We start from the raw sequence: 24,251 nt of genomic DNA on the forward strand, positions 1-24,251 counted from the left end.
TGCCGTTAGCAGTGTTGTTAACAGGTGGCTCACATAGTAGCATGTTCCAAAAAATATTTTAATTAATTAATCAATATGATAAACATGTGGCAACTAGTCAACTAATGGTTGAACTAATTACTAATGGTTGTAACCATTCAAAAAAGTACAATGAAAAATTCAATGTAGCTGAATGTTCACACTACACCCAAAAAAGTAGTAAGCTTGTCACACAGAGGGACAAGTAATAAATAAGAGTTACATAATATGCGAAAATAGCTGTCCTAAGACACATCATCCAGAAGAAAAAACACAAGAGTGGTGAAGAAAAATGATCACTATTTGGTCTACTTTAAAAAAAAAATCAGATCAGATTTTGAGCACAGGAGTTGATTTGTGAGTTGCCTAGAGCTTTTATCATTTTCCATTCATTATTTATCAGTTTAAGTGACTTTTGTACTGTTACCTCACCAGAACTCTGAACCATGCTCAAGAGACCGCTAGTTCTGAATTAATGTAGCCTAGTACAGAACAAAAAAAAAGTTGGTAATGTTGACAAGTTTTAACAGAAACCAGCAGGGAGATGTCTCGGACATGAAAAAGAACTATTTTCCCCTTCTGCTGCAAAAACAACACAAGGGCACACTGATAAATGATATATCCAGAGCTTCTCTAAACATTTTATGCTGTTGAACAGTAACATCAACCACTGCAAACAGTACAGCTGCAACTGTATTGGCAGTCCCCATACACACCACTATCGTAATGTTACAACATAGGAAACAACACAGCAACTCTTAAAGGCCAAAGCACCGCTGGCATCCGTGCTATTCCAGCAGAGACTGAGAGATCATCACTGGCAGCTCAGCTTGTTAGCTCTGACTAACAGGACTACCAGTAGCCATGAGGCCCCACCTCACACAGATGTTTTCTCCTACCACCAATCCTCTTTGATTTTGGAAGAATGTGGGGATCCTAGCATAAACTGTGCATGTACTTACTCATATAAGTAAATTAATAACACTGATGTCTGTTTTGATTTGTTTCAACTCTGTAGGCTTAGTTTTAAATGAGGGATATTCAGAGTTTTACTTTCATCTGGTATTGTTCTGAGATATTCAGCTTTTACAATCACTACAGCATTCAGAGACCTTTACCACTACCTTAAAAAGCAGATTCACAAAAACACATTGTAGAACACATGAAATGAATCAGACAAGTATCAATAAGCCTTTTCATTTTGATAATGTGTATGACTAAACCTTGTAAAACAAATTTATTCTCAAACAGCCAACTAGACCTGTCTATTACAACCTAACCTCACTGACCTCAATCATCTGCAATATTTGTCACTTTATTAACATTTCTTCCCATAGGTATGACATACAATAAACACTACCAATAGCAGTCTGTTGTGAAAAGTAAAGCTTTACTGTCCCCAAAGGGCACTTTGGTTTGAGAAAACAGCAGACAATAGTTGTAATAACTAAATACAGCAATTACTAAAAATGGTAATCCATACATATATTCATACAAAGACTACATAAACACAAGTACACAGGTTAACGCCAACATCACTGCTGTCATTGTTATTTGTCACCAAATCCATCAGAGGAAGCAGCAAAGTGGGAGGGGAGGGAGTCAGACACAAGGAGGAACTGAATCACATCCACAGCTAATACCAATCCAAAGAAACCACATTTGTAGACACAGTAAGGGCAGGGAGTGTTGGATTCTGTGTCTCAGGTAGCATGACCAAACAATGTTGTTGCGATTTTCACAGAGTAATTGTTAACCTCTCATCCTCAGCTGTCTGCCCATTTCTCCCCCTGTCAATTTCCTCTTCTCTTCCAAAGTGAGCAGAGAGACAGAGAGGAAGTGACAGATTAAGAGTACAGACTTACTGTGATGCAGTAGACATAGCATTAAATTTCCTCTAATTGATTAAAATCAGCAGCTAATCCTTGAAGATTTACATAAATCTGTTTCGGAGTGGGTCCAAACTTGTGAAGACCTCTAATCGGCACACAGTGCTTTCATATGATTTAGTTATTCGTGTGGTAGCCATATAGGAGACCTTTATTTCTAAACACAAACTTCGCTCAACAAAACTAAAATAAAAATGGTTTACATCTTTAGCTGATTATTTGGTCACCTATATTTTTCACACTGATTGTTTCATGTTTTGATACATTTCACATTTAAATGTCAGCCTACCCTCGCTCACGCAATCCTTTATGTAATATCTAATGACGTTATTATGAACCCGGCTGCTTTGCACATTGGTGGGTTTGAAAACATTTTTTTGAGATGCAGTCAGTTGACTGTTACTGATTTTCACCTAGATTTTACATTCCCAAACATCAAAAATAATGCAAGAGGACGCTCTTGACCAGTTTACAGGAAATCGGTTCTCTGGTGGTGAGTAGAACTTGTTCCACGAATTTAAGTAAAAAAAAAAACCCTGCTCCTTATGCTATTTAATCAAATTAATACTATATATAAATGTGTGTGTGTGTGTGTGTGCGTGCGTGCGTGCGTGTGTGTGTGTGCTGCAAATTGAGGTTTTTATTATGTGACTTTTCATCCATCAGTTTGTTTTCATTTTTTTATATTAAATGAACTGGAAAGTTTCAAACAGATAATAATGAGCCAAACACTTTGAAGTTAATCTATGAGTATATCCTACAAAAGTTAGAAACCTGTCATATAAGACAATAAGCAATGCATGTTTTCCTACGTTAGCTAGCTCTTTAGCAAGTGAGCTAGCCTTTATGTCACAGGCAAACCTAGTATGTCATAGTTGGGAAACGTAAAGCTACCAGTTACCCTACATTAAATAAAGCTTCACTACACCGAAGCTAACCAAGGAATGTAGCAAGCTAAGACACAGTAACATGGCAAAAGTAGTTAACTATATCCAAGCTAGTTTTCTATTTTTTACAAGTCCGTCTATGGCAGTGGCGTTACTTACTGATCCCAAGTGGGTTTATTTCAAGCTGCAGCAGAAAGCTCCGCTGCGTTTGAGCTTCAGAAATGCTCGGGGAAATGTAGTTAGCTTGCATGGACGCTACTATTTGATCATTAATAGAACTGAGCTACTAAAAGCTATTTGACTCGGCGACGTTAACAACAAGCAACTGAGAATTTTAAGCTAGTAACGTCGCCACAGCCCAACACTGTATGTCACATGACGTTAATTTCAAGATGATTTTGGGCCCATACGTAGTTTTGACGTTTGAAATTTAAGCAGGTATGAGAAATTTAGCCAACGTTACTGTAATGTTTGTAACGTGGGACACTGGCGTCTTACTTCATAGCAGAAACATTAACGCTAAATAATAAGCAACTTACCTGCTATCCCGTATTCCAGTAAGCGAGTTGTGAAGGTATTTGTAGGTCGACTGACAAGCGTCTTTCCATTGTAATGATTCACTCCAATTCAGATAAGTTCTAACCAGTTATAAAAATATCTGAAATAATGGCGATAAGATACTTCAGATAGCTAGTTAACCGCTAGTTTTAGACAAGTTCATCGCACAGCTACAACAACGTCATTTCAACGGTTGACTAACTCTTAACAATTCGACCAATAGCGTTAATATCACTAAACTACGTACACGCCCAAGAGGCAAAGCAAACCAACCACTTGCTTTCAATTCGATCAGCCAATCATAACACTGCATCGCTGCCTAGTAGCCACGTGTATTTTATTGACAGTTAGCGTCCTCCAGTAGTAGATCTGCAACTTCAAGACACTCCAAAGTGTGGCCAATTTCAGATTCTCCTCCTCTGGGAGGATATTCAGTGCCTACTATTTTAAATCTAGCCAATTTAAACATTTCTAAAAAATGTAAATCTTCAGAAAAACGTTTCTAAACACTCGTGGCCAGTAAAGTGAGTTAAACTAATATATCACTTTTAGAGTGATTTGGCACTGTACTCTGGACATATTTGACACAGCATTCACGGAAATTGTATTTGATCTTTCAACCTACAATTTGGTGCAGTCATCATAAACATGCTTAGAGACAGATCCTGTGAATTTCAGCCTGATTGTCCATATTATGACTGATACTGTGTTTGAAAAATTACGTGTCTTGTATTTATAAACAACTTGAAATGGTGTACAGAAAATGCACATGCTTACTTCTTCCATGCCTCATGTCATAGCATAGGAGATATCAAGACAGTAGCACACTGTTCCACAGTCATTAAAATGTGCAAAATTTGACAACAAATGTGTTTTTTTACAACCCTGATTTAGTGTATGGTTTGTATGATTCATATCACTGTGTGTTTATAGAATCAATTTGAGATTTAGACCTTAGGAGTGGGGACATTTCTGGAAAGTGAGGACATTTTGGCTGGACCTCATTTTCACATCAACCTTCAAAGGGCTGTTTAAGGGTTTAGACTTGGTTTTAAGAGTTTGATTAGAATTAGGTTTAGGTTAGGGCTAGGGTAAGGGTTGGGTTTACGTATTTAGTTGTGATGGTTTAGGTTAGGGTTAGGGGCTAGGGAATGCTTTATATCAATGAGTGTCCTCACAAGAATAGAAACACAAACTTCAGTGTGTAATGCACATCTGTGTGTGTGTGTGTGTGTGTGTGTGTGTGTGTGTGTGTGTGTGTGTGTGTGTGTGTGTGGAAGTTGCACAGGATATTTACCCTGGAGTATGGTTCCTGCAAAGAGGTATGTGAAATGCTGGCTGTATCCACGCTGCTTCGCCTGCTACTCTTGTGCCCTTCAGCCAGCCAGCACCCTGAGGTCCCCAGCAGAGCGGCCACAGCCACAGCCCAAACACCCAGGCTGCCCATGAGTGTCTACCTGAGTGGAAAAGTAAAAACACAATATACACAAAGTCCTTAGACTCCCTTTGTTGTACCCACTGCAGTTTCCAAAAATAAAACATGTTACACAGTTCGATAGTCCTCCTCATGTTCATCTGGGATCATACTGGACCTGAGCTCTGTAAAATTGAGACTTAATCTTCTTTGTATCTTACGTTAACAATATGATTAAATGAACCATGTCAAAGTTGTGTTGTAGTGTATTATCATCTAGCTTTAACTGTAAATCTGCACACCTTATTTGTAATTTAATTGTGTTTGTATGGAAATGCATTTTAGGAACTTTTTTAAACTTGCATTTTATTTGTGGGACTTGCACTTAAGTCAGTGTTCTCTGCAGAGACGATAAAAACAGCTGAGCTGAAAACATGTTAAAAAATGATGTGTTTAGGAGTAACCATGTCATTGTAACCACTGCAATGTAGGCAGGATAAGTGAGACAGAGGTGTGTTCAAATCAGGGTGTTCAGTTTTATTTCAGTTGTTATTTACAGGAATTATATGATAAGATGATATATGATATCTTAGCCAAAAAAAAAGCAAACATGAACAGGCTAAAAGATTATACTAATAATTCAATAGCTTAGCATAGCATCTCTAACTGATGTTGTTTCAAATTCCAGTCATTTCAATACAATTCATAAACGCATGTAAGACAAATTCTTGAAATGATGTTCCTACATTGTGCACACACAATGGAGCAAATACTGTACACTCACATTCACTCATTATGCACATACACGCACAGGAACACAAAGCATAATATGGCTATGTAAACATCAAAGCCCACACTGATGGGGATAATTATCTGTATTACAAAGGACACAGAAAATCTTTTGATGTCAACAAAGAGACAACTCTCTGAAGTCGCAAATGGTGGAGTGTGGCATGGGAGCTTAAAATATGAACTCAGAGGATCAATTTCACTGCTGTGATTCATACACACTCTCTCACTCACTCACACACACACACTCTCTCTCACACACACACAAACCTTAAGGAAATAATACACAAAGAATCCCAACTGTACTGGTGATGAGTAAGAAGCACCTGAAATAGCTGTTCCTAAACTTTTTTTTTTCAAATAATGAATTCTTCCTTTGGTAAATGATATAAATAAACATGGTAAGCAGGCATTTAATATACATTAAATGTGTTTTAAATGGTAGTGCTTTGGAGGACCTAAGCTCAAGAACGAATGAAACGGATGGCTATTCATTTCAACTGGAATAAGATCAAAAATTATGTTCATAGCGGGGAAATACTGTATAAGAGGATGACCTTGCATTAAAATGTTATGCAATACATCAAGAACACAAACTAAAAATGCATTAAACAGCAAAGTGTTGACTTAGTTGCACTCTCTGGCACAGTCACAACAAAAAATGAATACTATCAGTTTTAGTAGTATTTATTCCAGGTTTATTGTACTGGGTTTGTATTGTATTGTACTAGTGTACCCCTGTTTGCCTAACGCCCTCCACAGGAACTTGGCATTTCACACCAATGAGAAATATTTATGGGTCTCTATCAATGCACTGGCATCTTGTCTGGTCTTATCAGCTGATGCAGGTGTTTATTGTTGTACTGTGTGACGCGGCAGTTTGTTATGTGTGTTCTTGTACTTTCAGGTAATGCGTTTATTGTTTTTACAGTGGTTTTATACTTTATTATGTGACTTTATTATGTGTTTTACTGCAGAAGCAGTCGGAAAACAAATTTCCCTTAGGGGGCCATAAAGTTTGCAATTGAACTGATACAAGGGCACAAAAACACATGATGCATCTAAAAACAGTGCAGGTGTTTATAGTGTTAAATGTCTGCAGCAGCTCTTCACTAGAACTGAATATTATTATTAATAGGGTGCTGTGTTTCACCTTCACCTGCAATGCCCTGGTTCTGCTGGCTGAAATGTTATTCTCTGCATCATATATTTACTTTTGCTTTTTGCAATAAAGAAATAAATAAATCTTATAAACAAGCATTTTGTCAAAATCAATTTTACATCAGTTTTCAACTGCAATAAAAAGTAACTGTCGATTAAAAAAATCACTTTGTTCTCATTTTGACTTCAAGCTGGAGGAACAAAAGCATGTAACATGTAAAAACAGTCAATCAACACTCAATCAAGGCTTAATTTCTGCCGGATCCTGCTGGACCAGGATCTGGAACCTCCCAGATTTGGACAAAATCTTTAAATACATTTTCTAAATAATTTTTATGGTAACATTTACTGTTAGAGCTCTGTGAAATGAGTATCCTAAATTAGTGGGTGGATGTGTGTGTCTGTAATACTGAAACGGAGGTCGATAGACAGACAGACAGACAGACAGACAGACAGACAGACTGCTTGGTTTTTGTGGTTGTAAATAGAACTTTCTGCCCTAATTTCATTTTCCCACCGTTGTAGCAATCCACACACAGAAGGGAAACGACAGGGAAGTGAAGGGACTGCCAGTGAGATGGATAGATAGATAGATTTTGAGTGATTATTGTAAATATGTTCTGATTAATAAATGTAAATGAATAATGTTTTGTTTGTGGTGACAGCTTTGTTTAGTTTGTTTCGTTTTATCAGCCAACAGCTTGTCCGCGGTGCTGCAGGCACCAGAGAGTTTTGATGTGGTCTGTGATATTTTCTCTCTCAGTCTCTCCTGTTCCTTGACCTCCTGATTTACAAATCAAGCACTGCACTCAATTAAATTAAAGTCCTGCATTCAGAATTTTACTTAAGTAAAGTGTTATGTTTACTTTCCCTGCATTCAATTACATTACGGCATTATTGTTTTGTTTTGTTGGCCACCTTGAGTTGGTGGAACAAACTAAAAATACAACCCTGACATACTATCATATCATAAAAGTGATCGGCGAACATATGAGAAAACTGTTGCCTGCAAACTGTTGCCAGACATCCGTGAATTTGGTTTGGTCTCCACTCACTACTGAGAAAAATATCTGGCTCTTTATGCTAAATGCTCCAATGTTCACAACCTAGTAGCAGTCTTTGTCAAGCATTTATCACCAAACCCTTAACCTAACCTCAATCTTAATCCTAACCAACGCAGTAATCCAAAATACACTAAAATGCTCTGCAGCACTGAGAGGAACTGTGGAGTCCAAAGTAGCAGTGCATGGAGGAAGAACTAACCCCGTCACAGTGTCAGAAAATGATGTTATATTTACTTTAATAATTTACTGCATAACAATATGTCATGTTTCATGTGCTCATGATATGTGGGACCAAATGTCAACTCAAACGGTCAACTTGGTCTGAGCTTTCAACTGCGTCTCACCATCTTTTTAGATGTTGAAAAGTTGAAAGCTCAGATAAAAAGCTAGTTAGTGGATCTTTGAGTTGAGATTACATTGACACACATACTGTTACGAACTGGTCTGGAATGGATGTCTGTGCCTAGATGCTCATCACAGGTTTTTAACATCATTATCTGCAAAGAAACAAGTAATGAGACGTGTAAATGTGGTGTTGAAAGTATAATATTTGCCCCTGACATGTGGTGTGTAAAATAGCATAAAACTGAAATACTCAAGCACCCCAGAAATATACCTAATTATAATATTTCAGTAAATGCTCTCAGTTTCTTTCCACACACAGAATCGCATAAGTCCTGTCAGTGTAAACATCACTGGACAAGAAACCACCAGCATCATTCATCTAGCTGGCCCGAGGCTAATGGGCCCTCACAGATGAGAGCTCACCCTTGTGAAATTAAACACCAAATGAGATCTGCCAGTCACTGTCTTAATGTGCTGCCTGGCCCCCTGGCATTGGCCCACACACAGCTACACACATTCAGACATAAGTGTACACAAACACACACACACAAACAGAGCCCTGGTGTGGAATGAATGGTCCATTTTGAAATTCATCAGGAGGGGGAAAGTCTATGAGGAAGCGATTATTTGACCAGCATATTAAAAAGCTTAAAGAGACAGACTCTTTAAAACCAGTGCACCCTTTGGCAGCTTTGTTCAGATCAGACTTGCTCAGTGAAGGACTTGCATTATAAACAGAGTCAGTCACTGAAAGTTAAATACCGTCTACTCATATCCCAGCTGCCTTCACTCCACATCTCTCATTTTTCATGTCTCCGTCTTCAGGACTTCCAGTTTTTGGGACAAAAATGTATCTTTAAGGGCCTGAGGCGTCCCGTAGAGCTGCCTGCAGCTGGCTCGCTTCCTTTGTCAGTTCCTATCTTACATACTCAAATCTGTTCGAAGGCTCTTTAAATCATGACCTGGACCAGCTAGTTAGTTATTAGATGAAAAACAAACTGAAAAATGAACAAAAAGAAAAGTAAGAATATAAGACAAGAGGGAAACTACTCATCCCATACTGCACTGTAATGCATTTTTGGACGTACTTGTCTTGCATTTACTTGTCTGACAGTGGAGCTGCGTGTTTTTCCCAACAGTATATTTATTGTTTTCACATTAAATGCATACAAGAAGTGCAGTACACAAACAGGAGCCTGTAACCTCCCCATGAACCCTCCCTGAGCTCAACATCAGCAAAAAGAATATATTCATGCATATGAAAACAATAGGAAAGGATCATTTTGCTTTGACTATGACAACATTACATATGGGCATGTGAGTATTGTGCTTACTCTGTCCAATAAGGATTAATAAATGAAAAACTTAACTGATGCTTTCTTTCTATTGCTACTATAACACTGAAGGAAATACCCATAATGTGCTGGGCTCATGAATGGTAAACAACCATCTGTTACCCTCCGTCACATTTTAAAAGAAGGTGTTCGGAGGAGGGCAGCATCTCACATGCCTTTGAGACACATCAGCTTCACTTAGCCAGGAGCTGCTTTTTTATAGGTGGAGCTAAAATATTCATTTTCACCCACTGCTTAATGAATTGAATTGAATGGCTGCAAAGATTTCTTCATGAATGCCTAAGTGGACACATGGGAAAACACACACAAACAAACGAGGAGATAATTCCTCACTGCAAGGAGGATCTTATGTGGGATTATTAAAGCTGTTAGGTGTCTAACACCTGCATGGGAACATTTGCAGAGTTGACAAGGGTCATCATGATAGAGTACGCTTTCCATATTACTCAATGCATAGTGATGTATTAGTTGCTTTTTGAATCTTGTTTTAAGTGGCTAAATACCTTCAGGACTCACAGTTCACTTTAGATTAAATCTGGTGTCTCAGTTAAAAATATATATACAGTATTTATGCAAATGTTTCCTATCAGCTCAAAGTCACCTTGTATTATGTGACTGATAAAACAATATACACAAGGAAAAACTGAATGTTTGAGTTTATACTGGACACCTTCATCTTGTCTGTCTTTACCACAGTCATATGACCAACAAAACGTCTGCATACAGAAGTTTTCTTAATGTGTAAAAAACATCTCGAAAATAGTTTTCAACCAGGATTTCATTATATTGATCTTGAATTTTGCAGTTCCTTTCAAGAAAATGTGATTACACACATGCTATACAGACATTAAGAAACCAATCTGAGCTAATTTAGAACCACTTTTGACCTGGACTCAGGGGAGGTCAGTCTGCCCTTTGGAACAGAATGAAAATTGCATGATTATGTGACTATTTTCTGAGTCTTCATACATACAACACACACACACAAAAAAAACCCTTTTTCTTCCTCAGTGTGAGAAACTACAAAACATCTGGCTCTGCTCTGAAGAGCACACACCGACTGTCAGACTGAGGCTAATGGTGATGTGTGTCAGCAATATCAAGTATGGATCCTGGAGAGCATATGTTCTACCGCAGTGAGGTTGACTGATGCTTCTTCTTTCTTTTGTGGCAAGCATTTTCTGCTTTACAATTTTCAGTGTTATTCTAGTGTGTAGATCAAGTCATCTATTGATTACGCTGATCCTAATCTATGTGCATGGCACTTCCCAGCCAGCCATTACAAGACAATAGGTTGGATTACAACACACTCACTATCTTTAGATAGCATTTATAATGTCCTAAATCCTCACCTCTACTGTTATCACAAAATATACATCATATACCAGTCTTAATGGTATGCTGTTTTGGTAATTGGTCTGCAAGTAATTAGTGTACTTTACCATTTCGTACTAACAGGAAATGGTAAAAACATGTGTGCTGAAGGACATCAATCTCACTCCGACTTTAGAAATCTGTTGCTGTCGTAAGAATTGGAAAGTCAACAGAGAGAAATCAAAATTCTTCTCAATGCTGCCATCAATTACTTTAATCTTTTTCCAGCTGTGAGCAGCTCCTGTAGTTCATCCAGCATTTGCTTGTTTTGCTTTGTGGGACTAATGTCCATCAACAGCACATTCAAAAGTCATGCAAATTTAGTCATGTGTGAACACGCTGCGTGTTAGAATTTGTATGTATGATATTTGGGGACGGCAAGTGTTTCCAGGAGCTTTGATTGAGCCATTTTCATCTTTTCTGACCTTTAAAGCCAGTCTATGAAAAAGAAATGACAGCATTCTAAGGCAAGATCTATAGTTGAGGAAGTTACTCGCAAATAGATGTTGAAATAAATGAATAGCAATAAATGATCAAATTTAAAAAAAATGCTGGGTTTACATATTAATTGGACTAATGGGACTAATGAAGAAGAATGATGGAATTATCTGTTTCATCACTTGCCCCCAAACAACATTGTGTTTAAATTCAAGTGACAAAGCCCTGTTCCCTAGTCCAAGTGTCCATTATTGTAACCATGACAACCAACTTCCCTAAACTTAATGAGGTGTTCATTTTAATACAAACCACAATGTTTAACTTCAACAAAGTACTAATTTAACCCTGAAGCTGCACAAACCCAAACGTGAACCACAGTTTTTTTCACATATAAAACTGATTTATTTTCCATAGTGATTTGTAGCAGCTCTGGAAGACACAGACAAATGATGCTGTATGGTCGATCAGGGCGTAAGATCAGAAAATGCCGCCAACAACATATATTGTAATTTGATTTTAAGGACCTTTTTAAGTATGTTATAGAGAACAGTAGTGGGCGTGCTGACCTCGTTTATAAAGACAATGTGTTTGCAACATGTTGACAGGGACCAAAGGGATGGTGACCTTTAGGACCCTTGAGTTTGGGCAGTTGCAAAGCAAAACCATGCTTTTCACAACCCTGAACTGAACACTGAACAGCTAAAATCTAACTGAATTAGTCTGACTGAAATCACATTCTTTGTCAAAAGGATCGCGTTCACAACTAAAAAGCGGCATGTAAATGAAGCGCATGCAGCCCTCCAGCCTCTCCGTCTCTCTCTGTAATGGCAGCAGGGGACGGCCTCTAGCTGAGCTCTGAGACAAATTCAAGATATCAGGCTGAGCTCTCCTTCCCGCTCTCTTTCCCAGCGCTGCGCTCCAGGTAGGTTTGCTGTCACAGTTACAAATGACACATGCAGTTCCAGTACGACAATCAGTCCCCACTCAGCAGGCTTCCTCCCTGCAAGTTGCTGAGTATTTAAAAAGATTACAAAAGAAGGCGGGAGGGACAGAAAAAACAACATCTGTGAATGCTGAGCACTACATGCTGAAGCTGTAAGGCTTGTAGCCCCCCACCCTAAAGCAAAGTCTTTCGCATGAGACTGCAGTGAGCTGTTCTGCAAACCATGCTGCATGGAGATTTAATTTGGAAATCTCTGTTTTTCTGCATATTCTTCAGTTGATGAGAAGAGGGCTGTTTTTGAAAGAGTTATGTGTTTTTGTCAGTTTGGTTAACCTGCTACCCTTTAAAAGTAGAAAGTCAAAATTTTTTGCTGTCAGTCATTTTGCAAAAGTAGGTGTCACTTTTTTCCCGAATGGTACATACCCCATTTTGGAACAAACCTCTCTACACGGTGTTACTCTGAGTGCTGCCTCAAACTGATGCTCCTCTTCAGTAAAATATCTACTATCATCCTGCGTCTGCCGGCCTATCTGCCTGCACTCAGGCTTCAAACAGCCCCTTCCTCAGACACATGTCTACGTAGCATGAAATAGAGCCACCGAGGGGATCGCCTTTGCCCAAAATGTTTTCATGATGCTTGGATGCGGCAGCGACTCGTTCGTCTATATTTCATTGTTGCTCCTGTGTGGTTGGGGAAGATACAGAAGAGACCAGGGGTGTCAATCTGTCTGTCAGCCATGCATCAGGATCACACGTTCTACCCCTAGTTATCTTCCAGACACTCCAGGTGAACAGGATACGCATCCTTTCAGGTTTTTTCCTACTTTTATTTATTTTTTTCTGACAAGAACTGTGATGAATCTCAGGACGTTCTCGAGTGGTGTTTCCCAAAGAGGATTTATACAGCACAGTAGCCTGGAAAGATAAGGTTATGAACTGTCATTCACTGTAATGTAAAAGGCTCATAAGCACTGCCCCTTGGAAAGGAGACTGGGGGTTGACGGCACACCAGTTAAAAGCTGACAGGCCTTATCGGGCCAGGATCCAGACAGCTTACAGTTAAAAAGATTTTACTCTGACAAATTGGAACTAATTAAGAAGGAAAAGATCTAATTAATGATGACTATTAGCAGCTGAAACAAGAAAGGATATATCCAGACATTTTTAGCCTCGCTCAGTCTGGTGATGTTTATTTCATCTTCCTGTTCACTTCCTGAAACTGGCCCACAGGTTCAGACCATTGGCTCTGTCTCAAGCCCACTTTGGTGACCTTGCAGCAACCCCCAATGACAAAATGTATGAAAATCAAAAATGGTATTCCCTTAATCTATCCATTCTGATTCTTAAAGGACAATACAAGTGTTTTGGTATGTGCAATGTGAAAAGTGCCATTTGTAGTGAGGTACCCACTGTCACTTTTTACCTGATTGCAATTCCCCTCAGCTTAAAAGAGCAGTTTAGAGTCTTTCAGCTTATTGCTTTGTTTTTTTTACAGCCCACAACGTTGTTGTGATTGTGTCTCATCATCCTCTTTTTCAGCGATAGGCAGCTATTTTTACTTTACCTCTCTGGCCACAAATCACAGACAGACGAAGTAGCTACTAGCCAGTGGACATAGTGAAGCATGTAGCAGCGGTTATTTTTCTTTTGCTACAGTTGCTCCATATCTGCAGGATGTGCAAAATATGCAAATGTTTTCTATCTTAGTGATGTGATCGTAAAATATGTGTTGTCAACTTGTTCTGAGCAGCCAGAAAATGAATGAATGCAGCAAGCTTTTGTTTGTATTGTTCCAAGTAGCTATTTGTTTCCATTCGATACTGATATGACAATTAATTAACAAGTTTTTAAAATGTGTCCAATGTGATTGATCACACAAGTTAAAGGGATAAAGCTGTCAATATTCATTTTGTTTTAGTTATTGTCAATAAATTCCATGAAAAGACTGAAGTGTGTGTTTTGTATACACATAAACAGGAGTTCTGGGATTTTATACTAACAGCCACTAATTTTGTGTTCTAGTGAGTATTTCAGCAGCAGAACGGTGTGTGTGTGTGTGTGTGTGTATGTGTGTGTGTGGGATCGACTCTAAATTAACTACAGTGCTTGTGTCCATGGTAATGAAGGATTATGTCACTCAGTGCAACAGTGTGGCTCACTGATGTGTTTTTAATGTTTTTGGACAAGACTGGAGGTCTATCAATCAAGCTGGAGTTTGATTGCACATGTGTGCTGCTATATCGACTGTGTCTCTAGAATGCCCAAGACAATAAAGCGTAATCTAATTTAACATAATCTATGGCACAAAGGAATAAACTACATCAGGCTTTAGATTCACAGAGAATACTCATTAGTAGATCTCTTCATTGCTGCCTTTGGTCTTTTTATTGGGATTTGTGGACGATAACAAACATATTGGATATCAATATATAAAGTTGAGGAAAGTTTCAAGAGTCTGTTGATTGCTAGTTTTCGTATGTCTCTGAAATTAGTGGAAACCAATGGCTGCTTGGAATGGCAGGAGAAAATTATCTAAAAAACACACTGGTTTGCTGTGAAGCATAGTAATTGTGCTAAAGCATGCAAAACACTGCTACAATCCTTTAATAAAAGGGGAGAGAAGTCAAGCAATTTGAAGACGAAAAAAGACGCAACAAACCTCTAACGTCAGGCATGAGCCAGACGGACAAAGACTGGGAAACAGCAAACAGCAGAGCAAATAATGTGAGCAACAACAAGGACGCCATTAAAGCAATTAAAACATGTGACAAAAAAAACATATGGCAGCAGTGATAGAAAAGTTAATGTATTCGTTTTGCAGAGAAACAAGTGCACATGTGGCTTTTCAGATTGTGGTACAATGCACCCTTAGAGTGAAAAACAATGCGTCAGCCTCCCAGGAAAGGAACAGGGGCCTCGGGAAGAACTCAGTTCAGGTTGTGATGCTTTAGTAAGGCCAGAGATTCGTATCACCTGGCTTCTCCTGCATTACCTCAAAATTAATTATTGTCTGACACTCTCTTTGCCACTTTCTGTCTCTATAGCAGAGACAGAGCTTCAGGCTGTTAGGTAGTAATAAGACCCCATCTCGAAACGGGAGAGAGAGAGGATAAGAGGCTTTCTTTCTGTGTCATACTCTGTTCTCGTTCTCCCCCTCTTTACCTTTCTTCCTCAACACTGATATTGACTTTTGGCTTTTTCTCTGACAAGTTTCCGTGACCAGATCAGCAGCCCTTGGGTGTTAAAGCCCACATCCTGCTTGTCAGGTGTGGCTGAAAGACACAAACACCAACTAGACTTGTTAAATCCCGAAATCCCCCGCAGGCTGTATGACACGGCTGTAAGAGGGAAGAAAAATCAGGATGATCTGAAGTGCCACAACAGGGTGGTCTTTCTGGCTAACGGGGCAGTGTTTGCTAATTACAGAGCAGTGGCGAAGTGTTGCAGACGACATGAAAGAGGTCTGCCTTGGTAGCGAAGAGAAATACACCTTCTGAAGCATAAATGGCTCTTCAGAGGCACTACGTGGAGAAAAATGTGGTTTGTGTATATAATCATCTCTGGCTGAAGAACCACTAGAACCTCTAAATAGTTGTGTGTAGCTGTTTGAAGCCTTATTCATGGCTGCAGCATCTAGAAATCAATGCATGTGAAGAGGCAAAGGATTCATCTCCAGCGCTGCTTTCCGAAATACGAATGTACCTCAATACAACATCGTTGATTGCCTCCTTTGTTCTTTGCCCTTGATGCTCACTAAATGCTGCCCACAAGAAAACTCCATCTGTACTCAAGCAAATGCAAATTATCCTCCAAAAACCCCACAAATTACATCCATAGATTCAAAGATAATACATTTTATTTTACCACAAGCTAGCTATCAAGATATTAAGGTTCACTTATTACGTCATTGGTCAGAACTTGCTCTGAAATTTTTTTTTTTATGTCTCACCAAAACTCACAACACTGTGCCAGGTGAGTAAAACGTAGCGTAGATTTTCATTATCTTAAAAAATGACTGTGGTAGGTCTTGCTAATAGTTACCGACCATAAACGATTTTTTTGGAGGGCAATGAAAACATGTTAGACATTGCTTTAAATATCAAGTTGAAGATTTCAGCCTGGATGTTTATTCTTGACCTTGGGAGCGGAACATATAACAAAATAATCTCCACCTACTAGCATTTTCAGAGCTTTCAGTGTAAATCAGAGATGATCAGAACATCAGATTAAAGAGTTTTTAAAAGAATACAGTTGATTCCTGTAGATTTGCTGCCTCTAACAGGCATTTCATCTTCTTCTTCGGCCTCAGCAACAATCAATTGTCATTACAAAGGAAGCTGATTACTACTGACTGGTGTTTAACCACAGACTTTCTTCACATGACGTGTTGAATGTTCGCGGAAACCGGGGAAATTACAGAACAGTGAAATAACATTTAAAGACAGCTTTCAATCACACCACCTTCCAAATGTGATATGACGAGACAACTTGAAGCAACAGAACCAGCATTTCGCAGTTTTAAGCAGCGGAATGAGGAATGACTGCATAAAAGGGACAAGCAGATGGCTGCCTGAATTCACTGCAGAAAACAGATATGCCAGGCGACCTTTACGTAACCCCTTTACGCATTTCTCCCTCTCCGTTGACTCTTTCGTCAGTTTCCTCCATTCAGGCAGAGGAGGCAGCGAGCACTATTTGCTCAGAGCTGCGCTACTGATGCTCTGAGCTCAGCTGCTGTGTTCATATGGGATGCAGCGGTAAAGGTCATTTCTAGAAGTTCAACATTAGTGATCGGAATTTCAAGTGAACTGTGTTGCCCACATTTTGTGGCCCTCTGCAGGGAGTACAGAGGACTCATCAGGTGAGCCGACGGGCACAGTAATGTGTCTCTGGAATAAAAAGGATACAGAATTGAATGGTGCAAGTTACTGGTCGTCCTCTGTTTCAGTGCCATTCATATTAAGTGCTTCCCATTGTCGTAAGCCTCATGTTAATCATGTTATATTTCTCTGGGTGTGAGTGCCAGCGCGCCCTCGTTAAACCCATGAGAAAGAGTTTCATCAGTTCAATTTAAATCTAATCTCGTCAGCCCCATCAGAGTCTGAATATAAGGCGAAAGAGCTAGCCCACAAGAGTGTGACTCACCATCTGTAATGCATTTATACCTTTGTTTTGGAGTGTGACTCATTATATTTCTTTGGAAAATTTGCAAAGCCAAACAAGTCAAAGGCACCAGGCGTAAGAAAAGAAGGCAAGGAAGTGGGTTTGGTTTACCCGAGGGGATCGCTTTGTTGTCTGGAAATAAATCCTGCTACTGATTAGACAAGCTCTGCATGGGGTTCAGGCAATGTGGTGCCAAGGATTTAAACTGTGCACGAGTGAGGCATTATAACTGATATGAAAATTATAATTCACTCTATTTAAGCATTATATGGAATTGTCATCCAGGGCCCTTTATGTGTTGATTGGTTAGAGCGTGCAGCGTCTACCTTGAATTCATGAAAAAGGACAGGGTCATGTCTACTTTGTGTAGAGGGCAAAAGAAAACAAACATTGTTGCTCACATGTTTGACTATAATGTGTATACTCCACCTGAAAATATCTACCAGAATAATGATAATTTATGTGATCCTCGTTCTATCCTTGCTTGCTTTAAAGATTTTCAGTAACAAGCACTTTTTAGTTTGACATCTGGCCCGTTTCTGCAAAACACAAGCAGATTCTGGCACAAAAACTGTTTTTCCCAGCCACTGCTTGCTGTGAAGCGCTTGTAGAAGCAGAAAAAAAAAGTTGGAAGCATCAAAATTGTACTCTGTTCTGCAGCCTCTTTCTTCTCTAATAGACCTAAACAACACACTATAAAAAACGACTTTAATCTTTCATCTACCTGCTGGACCTTTGTTCGCAAACTTTAGAGACAACTTTAAAATAGTCCTTTTCTTTTGGAGCAACACTACAGCTGTAGTGCAGCAAGAGAGCAGTGACGTGGACTCTCTTTCTCTCTATCTCTAAAAGATACTTCTGTGTTGATTGCTTTTGTTTTGTATTAAAGAGGGAAAGCAGACAGTGTACTTTTTCTGCGCTGATCTCCAGCGCTCAGGCTCCCCACCTTTTTAGCGTTTAGCGTCTGTGACCGGCAGGGAAGTCAAGTGGGTAGAGAGACACTGCTTTTACCAGAACGACCTGTTCTCAGCCTTTCGTGTCAGTGAGTACTCACTCAGCTCAAATGTCCTGGAGCAAGACGTTGAACTCCCGTCTGCTGTTCTATCACTGAGTCCAACCTCTGACCTCTCCGAAGCTGGCCAAAGACAGCTTCTGTCGTAGGATCAATATCACACTCATCATATCAGTAAATTGATTCCAAACGAAGCAGGGAGTTTAGTCTGTATGTGCATAGAGTCTGTTACTTTCAGCACTTTGTTTGGTTAATTAATGTACAAACTGCAAGGAAGAAAAACAAAAACTAGGAACAATCCAGTAATCCCTAGTGAACTTAACTACTACAAAACAACGCCAGTATTGACACTGTTTAACAGTTTATTAGAGAGGAAAAGCTGACTACAGCTTACATTTTGCCGGTGTCACGTAGAAATCTGAATCCAGTGTGGAAACATGGTTAAACAGATGCTAAGAATAGCCCATCATGCAAGAACCTGTGGAAGTGTGTGAAAACTCTTCCTCTGCCTGGTTACGCAACAGACAATTAAAGCTTCATTGCCTTCAATCCTTAAAATTTTTCGCTTTATCCAGCTAACGTGCATGACATACTGCACACATGCATTTATGTACATACGCTGCTTTAAGCTGCCTCTGGCTTTTGCAGGGTTTAAGCGCTTAGCAGGGAGAGAGCACTCCAGAAGCCTTACTCAACTCTAATGACTGGGATGCTACAGTGAAGATTTTCTGTGTGTGTGTGTGTGTGTGTGTCTACGTGTGCGCGCATACACCAGTGTGGCTTGATGTTAGTGCGTCTTCAGTGTCAATCTGTAAGTGTGTGAGTCATCCCATTATTAGGCTGTCTCTGAAGCACAACAAGCAGCCATAATCTGCTGGACACCTCGCTGTAATGGCTCTCTGAGAGACAGCTAATAAGTTACAGACCAGATTGCAAACTGCAATAAGCCTGACCGAGTCACTATTCTGGGCTACATCATTATTTCTCAGCCCGTTGACTGTGACCCGAGGGTGGGCTGCAGAACTGCTCTGACAGAGTTCAGGACATGATGTGGCTCCCCGAAAAAACCTTCAGGAATCATTAAGAAAAGGCTGAAAATTGACTTCATCTGTGATTTCAGAGCCACCATAAGTCCTGTCCAAATTTTATTTTGGTACTGCGTGAATAAACCTGTAGTCAAGGAAAGTCAGTGGTGATTAAAAGTGGCTGTTCTCTTGCCTTGTTAAATGCCATTATTTTCTTTCACAGCTTCTCTGACTCAGCTATGAAAAACACGATAAATCCAACTGTTGAGTTGGCAAAACAACACAAAATTTCACCTTTTCAGCCAGAAATCTTGCCACATATATGCTTGCTTGCTTATTTCCTCCCTGCAAAGAATGAGTAGGCTGACGTTTAGAGGTTGTATGTTACTGTAAATTACGAGCTTAGACCGGATCCCCCAGCGCGAACAGATCCTGCTTAGAACCTCTGCCATTAATATTCTCATTCAGGAGCGGAGGGCAAGATATTGATCCAGATCTCTGCATGCGCTTGCATGTGCGCCAGCTGTATGCATGTATGTGTGTGTGTTGAGAGTTGGAGGGGCTGCTGGCCCGCCTGAAGCTGAAGGGCTTGGATTTACAACCAGTTTTTTTCACAGCGAGCACAGTGATGGATGGCCATAATTCTGCTTCTGGATGTTGGCTCCATTTCTGGGTCCAGGTAGAGAGGAAATCCAACAAACCCAGAAAGAGGCTGGAGCGCGAGGGGGAGGCACGGAGTGGAGCAGGGGAGCGAGAGGCTGGAGCGTTTTCAGCACCGTGGAGAGCTCCGGCGCAATATATGCTACATCACGGCAGCGTGCGCGCCGACCAATCCTCATTTCCCACTCCGCTGGCCGTCACGGAGGCTTTGCTGCCGCTGTGCCAGCTCTCTGGTGACACTGATAGGATTTTCCCATGAGAGAGCCCTGAAGCAGCTCATTTAACACAATCAGACAAGAAAATCTCGTCTTGTTTAGGAATTTCCCTCCTCACCATTCTTAAGAGTTTTTTTTTTGCATGCTGGTGAGTAGATGAGGGGCGGACGCGCTTAATAAGACACCGGCGTCATGCCAAAGAAATTGGCTGACGGCAGGAGGACCGGGTGAGGAGGGGGTGGGAGGTGGTGGGGTGCCGGGACCGGGATCCATGCCAGAGAGCCCAGCGAGGGATGTGCGTGTCTCACTATGTTATCATTTCGGTCCCTCTGCTGCTTGAGCAAACCTGGCGCATCCGGGCAGAGGAGTCCTGCTGAAGCCATTTATCAAACACTGCCCTGTTGTTTTCGAGCAGGTACAGCCGCTGCACGGTTATATGGGGTTACCAAAGCTGGCATCTGGTCATATTGAATGATTAATCACACCCTGTGTTGGGCCAGACAATAGGCGACATACTAGGCAGTGTAGTTAAACACTGTCACAGATTGTCATTGACATCGCCCTGCGCTATCAGGCTGCACCTCATACATATCTTTGTGGCTGTAAATTCTGGAGCTCCCTCTCTATTATTGATGCATTTCTCCCCAGCTGCTCACAAACTAATTCAAAATTAAAGCACGCCACTGCCATCCTCTCTACAGTTCCCATTCACCCACACTCCCAACGCAAATAGTAATGGTTAACCAAACTTGTAAAGAAAATGAAAAACAAGCAATAAATGCGCCTTTAAGCAACCTTGGAGCCCTTATCCCGCGTAAGTAAACACAGCTTCCACCTTACCTGTGGTATTCCGGGGCAAGAAGACAGAAAGAATGGAAATTCGAGCAAATGTGCCACAGATTTCCTCGCAGCGACGCGTCCAAACTGCGCTCTTTTAGTTCCACTCCTCTCCGGCCGCTTGGCGGGGCTTAAAGGGCTCAGATTAATGACGGGCTGGCGTGTCAGCGGCAGCTGCGTTAGAAGCGACGGGCAGTGCGTCCCAACTCTCAGCAGCGGCTCGCCGTCCTCCGGCTCCTCCGGCTGGTTTCCTCTCAGCGCTCCGCTCCTGCTCTGCCCTATTTCAACTCCTCTCGCTCCGCTCTCCTCCTGACGTCAGCCGCTGCACGCCAAATGCGGTGAGGCTGCATCTGCAGATTCATCGCACTGGAAAGCGACACCTGTGTGTGTGTGTGTGCATGCGTGCATGTGTTTGTGTCAGCAAGGGTGTGTGTGTGTGTGTGTGCGCGCGTGTGTGTTTGGACATTAGTGGGGATCAGATGCCCTGACTGGGATGTGGAGTAGAGGAGGATCAAAAATGAGATTGTTTGCAGATCTGTTTCACTTAAATTGTTTTTTAATTTCAGGGTTGGTAACCTATTTGAATTTAGATTAGTCTGGCATTTAGATTTGGTTTTGGGTTAAAGTTATGCATGAAGTTGAGACAGTTGGTAAGCAGTCTTTTATTTAGTATGAAAAACAGTTTGTTGCAAACATTTTGTCATTCACAGCTTATTGTGTGACCCGCATTATAAGTCACTGCCAGATACTGACACTGTTTGTTAAAGTTCGTATTTTACAGCCTGTTGTGTGCTCAAAAAAGCCAAGATAAGGATGATGAAATCGAGGAGCCAATGGAAGAGCACATGATGACAGATGTTGCGGATTCTGCGGTTCATCCAGCGAGTGTTTGAAAAGTATCATATGCGTGTTTGACTTAGTTTGCACGCATTGTTTCCCACTCAGGCTGTCTTACGGGGACTCTCGGTATATGACATTTAAAGCACAATAAGGCGGCAGTCTAATGATGTGCAGGGACAGACAGGTTAATGTCTGAATCCCTTTCACAGATGAGCATAGACGTCGGATGACCTGGTTCCATTGAGGTTGTTTTCAAACGTTTACAAACGCGTGCACGTGCAGCAACTGCAGTTATTTGAAATACACACAAGCCCCAGTGACAGTTGGTCTCTCTCTCTCTCTCTCTTGCTCTTTACCCTTTTGTATTAAAGTGGGAAGAGGGATAACTGCGCATGGCACAATTAGGCCTACATACTGCATCCTAAAAAGACACGAGAATGGTGGCATCCCCATCAAAATTGCATGTGGCACTAAAACATTTATGGCCGATGTAACATTTATCAAGACAATGAAAAAAAAACAGGGTTGGAAAGAATAAGAGGGAGCAAAGGCAAAGCAAAAGGGAGGGGGGATAAAGAGGAAGAAAAGTAAAGAAAGGAACTTTAGTCATGAAGTTGCAATACTTGATTCCTCACAATGCTGTAGGCTTCAAGAGAGAGAAAGAAAGTTGGAGAGAAAGAATAACATACACCAGGGCATTTAGTTAATTTCATTCTAGTTAATGTGCATATAGCAGCATAACCTGCAGTAACAGGTGATATCTGATAAGATGAAAAATGACCTTGAAGCACAATGCAGCACAATTTGTAGCTACAGCACTGACTTTAACATTTACTTATGTGTCTTTGATCTCAGCCAGTTTCAATAAATATTAATGTGGTTACGTGGTAAACACAGTCATAGTTTTTCTTTTCATGTCTGCATTCAGTAAATGAAGCATTTCTTCTTTTCAACAGAGGGAAGTCAATTAAAAGGGTGTTGAGGCATTGATGTGGGCCAAGTGGAAGAGGAGGGCTGTGTAAAGTGAACTGCAGCATCCAGCATGTGCATGCAAAGACAGGCTCATCAGAAATAATAAAAGAGAAAACATCTAAGAATATATTTTACTAATGTAATTCCTCTTTATTAACCATTAATTCATGATAATTTGATTGCAAATTATTAATATTTCAGTAAACTGGGCACAGAATATTTCATGTCCTACTGAGTGATTAAGGAGGTAGCTCAGATCTTATATACTTTTTCCGTTTTATGCTGGTTGCTAGGGTGTTTTTTGGCTGTTATCTGGTAGCTGTATTCTTCATTGTTGCCGGGCAATTTCTAGGGTGTTTGGTGTGGTTGCTAAGGCATGCTTTTGCATGTTGCTCATTTGTAGTGCATGTGTTTTTCTTTCCAGCTGTATCTCTTCCATTTCCTCTCACAGGATTTTGTTGGGCCCAATAAGGGCTGACTCAAAAGCGAACCAAATTCAATGTTCTAGCTCGTATTGGAGTGAAATCTATACATATTCAAAGGTTAGAATTAGGATACATGGAGCTGTGGCAGAGTGTATATGTAAATGTTTCAGCAGGTCAGAGCACAGTGAGGCTGGTTTGCTTGTTTGTGTCATTCTCCAGTGATTAAATTAAGCAATGAAAGGAATGATGTCGACATATTTTCATTTGTCCCACAGTTTCGGTTTCATTATTCCTGCAAAATACATTAACCTAGACCACTGAGATCAAGGTCAAATTTTTGGTTATTCTTTTTTCCTTAATGATTTGAATTTTTTCCTCATTGTTCATTTATCATTTCCAAGCATGAAGTGGTGGCTCTTTTAAATAAAAGATCAGTTGATTTAAGTGCTTAACTTAAAGTATGTCAATGTTGCAGGGCTTTAAAGAGGAGTAGGTTTGAACATTACTCCTTCCAAGCCTTTCACACTATTTACCACAAGTCCACCCCCCCCCCCCCCCCCCAAACTTTTGCTGAGTTATAATAAACCATCAGAGTTTCTGCTACATCTTCTGATGTGTTGTGCATGTGGTGCTGATACTGTCTTTGCACCACACAAGTGCAAGTGTGATGCGAATGGAACAATGATATTAACCATGCAAGATAGCAGACTTGTGTTGCCAAACAAGCCCACCAATAAGCTGGCCTATTTTTTTTTGCACAGTAAGGCTCACAACTTCACAACAAGACAATGTAGCTGTTAAAGGATTGAAAACATCTCAACATATCCTGATGACTTTTGATTTCCTACATATGCATATTATCGTTTT

General features: G+C 40.4%; 1 protein-coding gene across 1 annotated transcript in view; it reads right to left on the reverse strand.

Moving 5' to 3' along the window:
- Positions 1-4,799, reverse strand: part of fstl4 (follistatin-like 4) — a 188,541-nt gene extending 183,742 nt beyond the window's left edge. Inside the window, exon 1 of the mRNA XM_041952258.1 lies at positions 4,650-4,799. Within this exon, the coding sequence (XP_041808192.1) occupies positions 4,650-4,799 (150 nt within the window). The remainder of the gene's footprint in view (positions 1-4,649) is intronic.
- Positions 4,800-24,251: the final 19,452 nt, after the last annotated feature.

The sequence above is a fragment of the Chelmon rostratus genome, chromosome 14 (assembly GCF_017976325.1).
Source record: "Chelmon rostratus isolate fCheRos1 chromosome 14, fCheRos1.pri, whole genome shotgun sequence".
NCBI classification, from domain to species: Eukaryota; Metazoa; Chordata; class Actinopteri; order Chaetodontiformes; family Chaetodontidae; genus Chelmon; species Chelmon rostratus.